This window comes from Leopardus geoffroyi, chromosome X (assembly GCF_018350155.1).
Source record: "Leopardus geoffroyi isolate Oge1 chromosome X, O.geoffroyi_Oge1_pat1.0, whole genome shotgun sequence".
Classification (NCBI taxonomy): Eukaryota; Metazoa; Chordata; class Mammalia; order Carnivora; family Felidae; genus Leopardus; species Leopardus geoffroyi.
In genome coordinates this window covers 11,972,261-11,984,294 of record NC_059343.1, presented here as the reverse complement: position 1 = coordinate 11,984,294, position 12,034 = coordinate 11,972,261, and the positions used below count along the sequence as shown (strand labels likewise).

The following is a 12,034-nucleotide window of genomic DNA, read 5'->3' as shown; positions in this document are numbered from 1 at the left end:
TATTCTAGTAGGTACCATCTGTTCCGGGTAAGGCCAGACCATCATAACAGAATGCAAAGGGTTAAGAAGTGGGTTGTTTCTCATCTGTCTATAAAGACATATGTAAAGCCTGAACAGATTACTTTGAAATTGGCCTTTCATCTGAAAATACCTTCAAGAAGTGTTAGGAAGAAGAAGGAGAAGGAGAAGAAGGAGAGGAAGGGGGGGGAGGAGGAGGAGGAGGAGGAGGAGGAGAAGTTTGTCCTTGATTTACCCTGGAAAGGTTTTTCTCTTTTAAATTTTTATTTACTATGATTGAAGTTTCCCCGTCTTGTTCTTTTCAAACTCCCCTCTCTGGTTACTCAGGGAAATCAAAGCCATAAAACACAGACCCCTGCACTGCAGCACGGGACCTGATGCCCCACCCCTGAGAAAAGAAAGAAAAGAAGTTAACTTTACTGAGTGCTGACTCCATGCCTGACCCTTTCCCACATATGACCTCGTGTGATCTCCACATCAGCTCTCTGAGTTGAGCACGATTAGCCTTGCCATCTATAAACGAGGAAGCCAAGCCTTAGAGAAGGAATAATTGACCCTCAGTCAAATAGCTAAAAAGGAGCAGTGCCTTCATTCAAAGGCAGCCTACTTTATTTTTTGAAGTATTTTTCCCTTTTGGTGTGCTGTTCTATGAATTTTAACACATGTATAGATTTGTGTAACCCCCACCATACTCGGGATAGGGAAACATTCATTTAGCCTATCCTTTTATAGTCATACCCTCCCCCCAACCTCTGATCTTTTCTCCATGACTATCATTTTGGTTTTTTGAGAACATCATAAATGGAGTCCTCCAGTAACTAACCTTCTGAGATTGGCTTCTTCCACTGCTGATGCCCTACAGATCCATCCAAGGTGCTGCATGGACCAGATCATTGTGTTTTCTTGCTAAGTGGTATTTCACAGGATGGATGGAACCATTTGTTTAACCACTCACCCATTGAAAGACTTATGGGTTCTTTCCAGTTTGGGGATTCTTTTTTTTTTTTTTTAACTTTTAAAAATATTTATTTATTTTTGAAAGACAGAGACAGAGCACCAGTGGGGGAGGAACAGAGAGAGAGAGGGAGACACAGAATCTGAAACAGGCTCCAGGCTCTGAGCTGTCAGCACAGAGCCGACACGGGGCTCGAACTCACCAACCATGAGATCACAACCTGACCTGAAATCGGACATTCAACCGACTGAGCCACCCAGGCGCCCCTCTAGCTTGGGGACTGCTATGAAGAAAGCTATTATAAACATTAGTGTAAAGAGTTGTATGTGAACCCTAAGTCCTCCTTTATCAAGAGCAAATTCCCAGGAGTGTGACTGCTCAATCATATGGTGAGTGTACGTTGAACTTTGTCAGAAATGGCCAACACGTTTTCCAGAGTGCTCTCCCATTCAAAACCGGTCTCTAACAATTCACATCCATGTGGTCCCCTCTCCAGTTAGCTGTGGTCTATGATGTCAGGCAAAGCTTCCTGTCAGGGGATGTTATTTTCACTTGGGAGCTACGGGAAGCAGAGTCGGAAAACTTCATTTGGACTCAGCAGTCTAACATGGCCTGGGTAGATTCCTTGACACATGGGAGAGCGAGAACAGGGATTGAGGGGGCAGGGGAAACAATATTTGTGGAGGACAGCTGGGAATATGACTGTGCAACACAGAACCCAAACCAGGAAAATTCTGGGGGTTTTGGCTAAGCCTTAAACATTTCGTTAGAGATGAAATGCAAAATGCTCTCGCAGCAAAACAGAAGTTCCTAAGAGGTGGAGGGAGCACAGAATTATTTGCATTGCAACCTGACCCACTTCCCCAAACCTACTGCAGAGGGAAGGTGCTGACTGCTGTGATGCCTCTGAACTCCAGTTCTATTACTGTGGCCCCAGGCAACACTTGTAAATCCCTAAGCAAAGTCTTGTGAAATGTGGTCTCTGCATAGCTCACCCAGAAGCTTCTGGATTTTCCCAAGATATAAATCCTATTCACTCCACCTCCTTATTACCACACTTCCTAAACACATTGCCAACATGGTGGACAAAATAGCATCAACAGTTTTTAAAAGGCTGGGAATCGTAGACTCAACGCTGTCAAGAGGTCCAGAGAGGAATTTTGCAGAGCTGGTCTGTTTCCATATCTAGAACAGGATTCTTAATAGCATGGGACTGGATGGCCTAAGCAAAGCTTTTCACGGCCCTTTGAGGCAAGCAGTCAAGGGCTCCACTCCGAAATTCCTCACTGAACGTCTGAGAGCTCGGAGCCAGGATCTGAGCCTGGCTGTGGACCCCAAGCCATATTCCTCCTACCTAGGCATCCATGTTTATACTCCTCATTGATATTTTCTTTCAAATACTTTTATGGACCACCTTGTGAAAAGATTGCAATGTACACCTCCCTGTTGAATTCCAGTAAGTTAAAGCACTACCCATTATTTTGTATTCTGTTTTGAGAAATGGGTTGTTTTGAGTCCTTGGGAATTTGAGAAGCAATTTACTGTGTCATTTAGGATGGTCTCAGGCAGGAAAGGCGGCTGACTGCACGCTCTTTTGTCTGGAAAGGGTTATCATTGGTCTTCAATCTTGAAAAAGTCATACAGGTTGGGGGCTGGTAGTCAGTCAGATGACTTAAGAAAGGCTTTGGAAATCCAGTTAATCAAGATACTTACACAAATACTTTGAGTCCAAGGTGTAACCCAGAAGAGCTTAAAGAGTAGGATTATTTCTCAGCGTGCATCTACCATTTATTCCCTACTGCATGGACTTGTACTTACTTACCTCAGGCACTAACCAGAGTCCTTGGACTTAAACCAGCATGCACCTTCCTCCAAATGAGTGGTTCTCATTAAAATCACTTGGGAAGATTTTTAAAATAAATTTTATTTTGAACTACTCGGAGATTTACAGAAAAGTTTCAATGATAGTAAAGAGAGTTCCTAGGTACTCCCACCCAGCTTCCCCTAAGACTAGCAAACACTCAGGAAGTTTTCTTTAAAAAAATTCCTGATGGCAAAGCTGCGGCCCAGACCCATAAAATGAGAATCTCTGAGGATGGGATCCCAAAGCATCAGTATTTCTTTGAAGCTTCTTCCCAGGTAGGTTCAAGGCGAAGCCGAGGTTGAGAACCTCTGTTCCCAGCCCTTACTTCTCCAAGTGTGGTCAGCCAACCAACGGTATCGCCATCACCCCGGAGCTTGTTAGAAATGCAGCATCCTAGGGGCGCCTGGGTGGCTCAGTCAGTTTAAGCGTCTGACTTCGGCTCAGGTCATGATCTCACGGGTTGTGAACTTGAGCCCCACATGAGGCTCTCCACATTCAGCGCAGAGCCTCCTTCCTGCTTTGGATCCTGTCTCCCTCTCTCTCTGCCCCTCCCCTGCTCATGTGTGTGCTCTCTCTCAAAAATAAACAAACATTAAAAAAGCCTCCTAGGTTTCACCCCAAACCTCCTGCACCAGAATCTGCATTCTAACCAGAGGGCCCGGTGATTCATGCACACATTGTTTTGAGGAGCACTACTCTATACAAAACATTAAACAGACCACACAAGCCTAGGCCGAATTGCTATTTGTCAAAGGCATGTGTGTATTTATTACTCGTAAATTTCCTCATCAGATATGTGCTAAGTGCTTATTATGTAAAAAGGATGAAGCAGACATGTTCTACCCTCAAAGAGATCACATTCTCGTAAGGGAAATGCAATGTGTTCCTAAGTGATATCGTCTAACTTAGGCACATCATAGCTTGATCGAACAAGCGGCACTGGCTTTGGACTTGCAGAGAGGACACCCGGAGGAAGACACTTATAGGTGAGGTAGTTTGAACAAGTGAACAATCTCTGGGTTAGATTTTCTATAGCGTGCAATGAATCATTTTTTTCCACTTATTTAATACCTTTGTATGTAGCTCTTACCATTGCTATATAAATAAGACCCATCATCACTGCTGCCCTTACAACCTGGTGAGGAAGACCAACACTAAGCAAGTAAGGACATAAATGATTCATTAGTGTCAGTGGTGGTAGGTGCTGGGAAGGAGAAAAATGGGGTGCTGTGAATCCATGCGACCTAGGGACGGGACCCAGGCAGGGGTGGGAGCTGTGGGGGAGCCTCTTTTCCCTGAGTAGGTAACATCTGGCCAAGAAGGGTTCCGCTGGACAGGGAGGGAGGGCGCCAAGCAGAGGGGGCGGCATGGACCACGGCGAGAGCAAGAACAAAAGAGCAAACCCGCGGAATGGATGCTTACTAATACTCGGCTCTCTGGTGTTTCCCACTGCCTCCTGAACTGGTACAAGTAGCCTGGCCTTCGAGCTTCCAGTCCTTCCTCTTTTTGGTTTTAAATAATTATAGCGATACACAATCTACATACCATAAAAGTTACCCATGCACCTGTTTTAAGTCCTTTGATAATTTTTAGCAACTTACTGAGTTGAGCAGCCGTCATCTACGTAAGATCCCTTGTGCCCCCTTTTACAGTTAACCCTCGTTTCCATCCCAGCCCCAGGTGGCCAGTCATCTACTTTCTGTCTCTTGGGAACGACCTAGGAGTGCGATGGGTTGGTCATATGGTAAATTTATGTTTAACTTTTTAAAGAACCGCTGAATCCTATCAACAGTGTAAGAGGGTTCCCACTGCTCCGCCTCCCCAACAACACTTGGTGTATTGTCAGTCTTTTTGACTGTAGCCATCCACATGGATGTGACGTGGTACCTCATTGTGCCAACCTCTCCCTCATCTTATGTGCCAGTCTTCCCACCCTTAAACTTGGCTCTGTGCCCACGGTGGCCCTCCCACTGATCTTTGCACTGTGGCTCCTTGATATCCCCCAATCATGCCTTTGTTTACTCTTTGAGTATGTTCCTTGACTAGATATTTTTGAGGAGGAGAGGGGACAGAGATTTAGAATTTAACTTAGTAGGCGTCCACGAGGCCTTTGATTTCCCCACAACGTGGACTCTTCCAAGTTCCTCCTACAAACCCAGCCGCCATACTTTTCCGAACATCTTGCCTGCCATTTCAGTCACCCTTGGTCCAGGTTACTGACCAAGCCCGAGCTGTGGACATGCTCATGCTTCCTCATGGGAGAGTGCCATGTGAACTTGGGGGTTAACAAGAGGAGAAATGGCTACCCTTCCTATTGTAGTGCAGAAAACAGTGTACATTCAAATAAGAGTAAAATCTTGTTACAAAGACTTTAAGTCTCACATCTTCGAAACTGGCTTGTGGTGGCCAGGACATCAGGGAATGATTTGTTATCTAGGAGTGAAATTGCTAATAGTATTGGATTAATTATCACACACACAAAAAGGTGCTACTGTAACAAAAAGCAGAGATCTGGTAACCCTGCTTCACTTCCTTCCTCTTGCTGAGTACTTTCTAATTATTTTAGTTTTGATTAGGGGTTCCACTAGAAAAGAGGGAAAAATCATGATTAACGTACTTGACAAATGTTTGGTACTTAAAACCATTGAAACCAATGGCTTATATATACATTTGGGATTATATTCACACCTTGTGATTTTAATTTTTGTCTTACCCAAGCAGATAACAACGTTAATTACACAAAAATCAACTAGTGCAGAAAGTCTATTGGAAACCAACAGCCAGCCAGCCATTTTTGACCCTTTGTAGACGTATCCCCCGATGCATTGTCAGGTGTCTGCTTATGTTGAGTTGTATTTATGTATAGTATTTCCGCTTGCAATAGCAAAATGACTGTCTGCAATATCTCAGCTATTTCAAACTAGATTTTAAATTATGAGGCTTGAAGTATGCTTAAATAACTCTGAGTACTTGAGTAAACACTGCATGTTTTATGATGAGGCAAGTCCTATGAGCCGTTTCAGTGCCTTTAATTCAATCCAGAGATTTGATATTTTCTCCTGAGTTCTCAGTTGGATAGTTTAAAAACATTTCTGAGATTGAATTGAAATCTGTAAGAACTGTGAAAACGTACATCTTTCTATGTTCATGGATGGTATTGAATGAAACTTGCCTCAATAAATAAAAATTCTTTCAATATAGTACAATTTTTAAAACCTCTAAAAAGCTATTGGATTGGTTTCATTATTTTCATGCGGAAGCAATGATGTAACAAAATGTATTTCAGAGATTAAACTGTGAAGAGGCGATGAATAATCAGGAAATGGGAGGCCATTGACAAATGGGCCCTGATGGAGAATCAATGAATTTCAGAGTTGCTTCAAGACATGAGCAATTATTCAGTTTCATCCCCAGATTTCCTAGATGAAGAGGCTGTGGCGTGCTGCTTAAATTTGATGCCGGTTCCACAAACCCTATCTTTGTTCTTCAAGCTTCCTCTTCCCCTCACTCCCAGAAAATTGCCCTGATTTAAATTTCACAGACAAGTGAGAAATCCTAGATCCCAGGCAGTCTCGCTGTGCATAAACCCATGTCATTCTCTATGAGCCTATTTCAGAAGGGGACCCTCTCATCCATTCATCCATTTATCTCTGCAACTTAGGTCAAACCAGCACCTCTGCTTTCTCTCTCCTGCATGTGTGTTCGGTGTCTTCCTCTCTGTTGCCTCTTTTCCTCAAGCTTCTAAACATGTTCAAGATTCTCCCCTTTTGTTAAACACACACACGTTCATATCTAAACTTCTGAGCAAGATGACCTTCCCAATTCATGGTTTGAGGTCTTTTATACTCCATAGCAATTATGGGTAAAATATAAAATTGATCAAACGATCATAAACATCGGCAGATGGCAAACATGTGCAGAAATGGTACCAAAACGTGAAGCTGAAAAGATCAACACATCGTACACCTTAAACTTACACCATGCCGTGTGTCAGTTGTATCTCAGTCCAAATAAACTTTTAAAAAACTTGAAGCCGAAGCTGCCGAACCGATGCACTCTGGGTCTGGAAGGTGGAGGCCACCAAGAATTCAACCTCAGCGGGTAATGGGTTCCGTGAGTGCACTCCATCAGTTCCATGGAAGCGGAAGGAAGTTACTGCTCTTTGCTGCCTGGAGCCGTGTCTTCTATGAAACTGCTTAACTAGGGGCAACAGAAGCAGATACTTCCTTGCGACCAGGACTTGAACCAGGCTGATCCCTGAGTCATAAATAGTCAGTAAGATTCTGGATTCAGGGCCCTGGGAGTCAGGGGTTGCAACCACAGAACTTCTAAATGAAGAAAGGATAGGGAGAAAAAAAAAATGAACTCCCAATGAAGATGAAACTACTAAACAAAATTCCAAATCACAGAGGTAATTATTGCTAAGAAAGCCAATAAAATTAATAATCAGGATATAAATCATATATATGAAGTTAAAATAAGACAATTTGAAGAAATAAGTGTATTTAGGAATGAGATAAAGAGATTAAAGGAATGATATTCATAAAATGACAAATTCGAAGAAACGTACAGAAATAAAAAGGAAGGAGAACAAAGTGGAAATATTTGAAATTAGGAATGTGGTGATTGAAATTAAAAACTTACTAGACTCACAGTTGGAGAAGTGGTGATTGGGAAGATGAACCAATTAATTTCACACATTGAAGAGAGATGAAGGGAGGACAAAAATAGATAAATATGAAAGTACACTTAAGAGACATGTATGATCATTAAAGCGCTCCAATATATGTCTGGTAGATATTTCAAAACTAGAATTGAAACAACACATGGAATAATGAAAAATATAATGCCTGAAAAGATAAAGAATTGAAATTTGAAAGGACGTTGGCCTCAAGATTGAATCTGCTGTGAAGGTCTCTTTTGCAACTTCTCAACCCTGCCATTATGGACAATATGTAAAAAGAATGGGCATGGTTGTGTGCCAATAAAACTTTATTCATAAAACAGGCAGGGAGCAGGCTGAATTAGGCCAGGGAACTGTAGTTTGACAGTCCCTGATGTAGAATAGGAATCAGTGTTTATATTTTCATATATATCCCTCCAGGTAGTATATATATAATATATAATATATAATATATAATATATAATATATAATATATAATATATTATATATATATTATATATATAATATATATATATATAATTTTACATGTATGATTAACAATGATTGTTTATGTATACATACATACACGAAGGACATTATACACAAATTATTTTATTTTTTTAATGTTTATTTTGAGAGCGCACACGCACAAGTGGGGGATGGGCAGGCAAAGAGAGAAGGAGAGAGAGAGAATCCCAAGCAGAGCCCGACACAGGGCTCTATCCCACAAACCTCGAGATCATGACCTGAGCCAAAATCAAGAGCCGGTTGCTTAACTGACTGAGCCACCCAGGCGCCCTCACGCACAAACAATTTTAAAATATATAAAAACCGAATCATACATGACTTGACCACACTTGCTCTCTGAGCACCCCGCTTTTGGACAACACTCTGTACCTACCATCATATCTAAAAACAAAAAGTCCTCCTAAAACTTTGATTATTGATGCAGATTTTAACTAAAGTTTTTCAGGCGCAGTGGAGGAGGGTGTACATCACACCACTCGACGCAAGGCTTCCTGAAGGTTCCATTTGCTCAGCTCTCCTTCCCCACCGTTCCTTCCCCTGTAGCAGGCAGCTGACACCCATCTCTCCGTCCTCCCTCCTCAGCACCACCCTGCAGCTGTCCTGGTCCCTTGGCTCCCCCCTCACCCAGCTCTAAAAATCCCCTCGGCCCGCATATCCCAGCTGCCCAGGAAAACAAAGATCCAGTAAGCGCAGGCTCAGCAGGTGAAAATCTGGGTCCCTGACGATAGACTGCTGTATCGTTTCTCCAGCACATACATCCCACGGAGGAGCTCAATTCATTCTGTCCCAATGTATGTCTACATCACTGGTTTTGATGACCACATGGTATTCATTGTATGTATGTATCATATTTGTATAACCAAGCCCCTTATTTTGAACAATTTACCGTATTGGCGGAGTCTCACACATCCATGCGTTGTATCAGCCAATACGGTCCGTGTAGTTGGGCAGAAAGCAAATTTTCAACATAAACTTTGGAAGTGTATTTTATCAGAAAAAAAAAAAAAGATGCCTTCGAAATAGTGAACGGGAATAGTGAAAGGCTCAGAGGGTTAGAAGTTAGAAAATTCAGGTTATCAAGGTCTTAAAACCTTTTTTTCCTGTGGGACTATAGGCAGGGTCCCCAGGACTTTGTGGGCCAGCTTCTCAGATAACAGAGATGAAAGCAATGGTCATCGGCTCCTGTCACAAAAACAGTGTGATTTTAAAATCCTTACTAGTTTCCGGTGGCTGTTGTACCAAACTACTGCAAAATTGGTGGCTTAAAACAATAGAACTCTATTCTCTCAGCGTTCTGGAATCCAGAAACGTGAAATGAAGGTGTAAGCGGGGCTGTGCTCCTTCCAAAGACTCTCGGAGAGAATCCTTCCTTGCCTCGTCCAGCTCTTGGCGGCCCCGGGCCATTCCTGGTTTGTGGCTGCATTACTTTAACTTCTGCCTCCGCCTTCACAAAACCTCATCTGTGTCCATGTCTTTCCCTCGCTCTTAAGAGGACACTTGTCTTTGTATTTGGGTCCACCTGGAAAATCCAGGATGATCTCATCTCATGATCAGTAATTACCTCTGCAAAGATCCTTGGCCCCAGTAAAGTCACGCTCCCAGGTTCTGGGATATAGCATTTCAAAGTCCACCATTCCGGCCACTATGGTACTGTTTTTAAATGTCCCGAGAAACCAGGGGAATCATTTTTTTTTTATTCAATCATCAATGAGCAGCATGTGAATCAAAAATACTCGCTAGTAATTTTCCTAGGTACCGGTGTACATTTGAACGATCTCTCTAATTTCTTTTCAGCTCCATTTACATCTTTAAGGGTCGGCAATGTGGGCCGTCAGGACACACTAAAACTTTAGTAACTGGCTTTGAAACCAGTATTTTTGTCTGTTGACAGCGGGCGTCTCGGTCAACCTTAGAACGGTCTGAACAGCAGATCAGGGCGGCCTCCGGTTTGGAGGAGCTGCTGCGAATCACACACTTCGAGGACTGGAAGCTGTGGAGATGCCGACTGAAGCTCCCGAGTTTGACCGGCACAGACTCCCGCTCGGCTTCCCATCGGGCCACCAGGTTTGCGGCCACTTTCTACGACCTTGAAACCCTAAAAGGTAGGCGCGCGCGCGCGTACGCACGTGTGGCCAGAAGCCAGTTCTGCAGTGTGTCAGATACTAACACGTGCACCAGCTTCTTCCAAGGGTCTGAGGAGGGCAGGCGCGGGTCCGGGAGAAGAAACGGGGTGCCTGATTTCATAACCTCGGCGTTAGCAGAGAACCCTCGTTTCCTACGTTGATTCTGCAGAGAAATATATGCAACATGATTTTGAGATCGAAAACCGATGCAAGAGAACACTTTAAAATTCGCAACTATATTTTAACTCCGAGATGCCAGGGCAAAACAAACCTAGAAAGACCATTCTTCATAGGGAAAAAATCACATCTACATCGACTAAAGATGAGGAAATTAGGTTTCACTCCTTTTATGTCTTCAAAATTCTGGGGATTTTTTTTTTTTTTTTTTTAGCAAACATGAAAAGTAGAAGTTGGAAGCTGAGTTGTCATAATGCATATCAGTATTACTAGATGACAGAGGTGGAGAATCCTCTCAACAAAAAATCCAAACTCCAGACTAGGAGCTAACCTAATTTGAAATAAAGGGGATGATTGTTCCCTAGTAAGATATGAAGGTTCTTTTTAAGAAAACCATTGTCTGTATCGGTACTGTGCCATAATGAATGAAGCTTGCCAAACACTGTCACGGGGCCTCTGGTTAGGCATTGGACTTTTTGGATAACGTAGCAAAACAACACAAGAAGCCCCTGGGGCATTGTTGATCTAGCATTTTAGATTTGATGAACCTAGGATTACCTAGTGATGGGTTACATCTATCACAGAATTCAAATTAACCACCAGGCCAAAATTATTCTTTTCTCTTTTTCTAGAATTATCTTTCTTTGTTTCCATATGTAAAAAGACGACGAGGTTGCACAGGCCGCTGTTGTCAGCTGTGGGGAAGGCCGTGTGTCGGGGGATAAATCTCTTGGCAGCGCTGGGGGCATGGGTGCGAAGAGGGTTCTTTGTGCTCTTGTGTATGACCGTGTGTCTGAGTTGAGACAGTTGGAACCCTGGCCTAGAACCCACTTAAGCCAGAGGTTTGAAGCTCTACTTGTTTCTATGTGGCCAATTAGCATGGACTTCATGGAAACAGAGGGATCCTACCTCACTGAAGATCCAAGGCCTTAGCCAGATTACCTGTCTGAAGGCCTGGGGTGAACCTGGAGATACTCCGTGAAAATGGAGGGAGACAAGCATTTACCATACAACCAAGACTAGGTGATAAAAAAAAAAAAAGTCAGTGACATTGACAGTTTTTTTTTAATAATATTTTTATTTATTTTTGAGAGAGTGCAAGCAAGGGAGGGACAGAGAGATGGGGGGGAGGGAACAGAGGATCTGAAGAGGGCTCTGTGCTGATAGCAGAGAGCCCAACGTGGGCGGGGCTCGAACTCACAAACTGTGAGATCACCATGACCGGAGCCGAAGTTGGACCCTTAACCGACTGAGCCACCCAGGCGTCTTGATGTTTCCTAAGGCGGAAACCATAAAACAAAACAAAACAAAACAAAAACAAAAACAAAACAACTGTATTTTAAAAAACATAAAAATATGGAATTTGCCAACTCTAAAATGTCTCTTATCATATGGGAATCATCAGAAGTTGTTTGCTCAGTTAGAAGCAGTAAATGATCAAATTGATGTGTTACACCACTTCTCATTTGTTATCAACTCTTCCTCACAGATTTGGGGGTCATTCCCTGAGGCACAGCAGTCCTGCTTGGCAGGACTTTGCTAGGAAAGAATAGTAAACTTATGAAGCTTTTAAGCAGTGGCATTACTCATAGTTCCACACAATTTTGATTAAAATCTCGTACCACTCCAACTTTCAAAACTTAGTCTTACAAAAAGCAGATGGAAAGCAACATTTAAGTAGAATTTGAAACAAAGCATATTCTTGT

General features: G+C 42.8%; 1 protein-coding gene across 2 annotated transcripts in view; it reads left to right on the top strand.

Annotated features, from left to right (window-relative positions):
- Window positions 1-12,034, top strand: part of VEGFD (vascular endothelial growth factor D) — a 34,967-nt gene that overhangs the window by 8,246 nt on the left and 14,687 nt on the right. For both annotated transcript variants that reach the window (XM_045472298.1, XM_045472297.1), the window contains one exon: window positions 9,920-10,130. In XM_045472298.1, coding sequence (XP_045328254.1) covers window positions 9,920-10,130 — 211 coding nt within the window. The remainder of the gene's footprint in view (window positions 1-9,919; window positions 10,131-12,034) is intronic.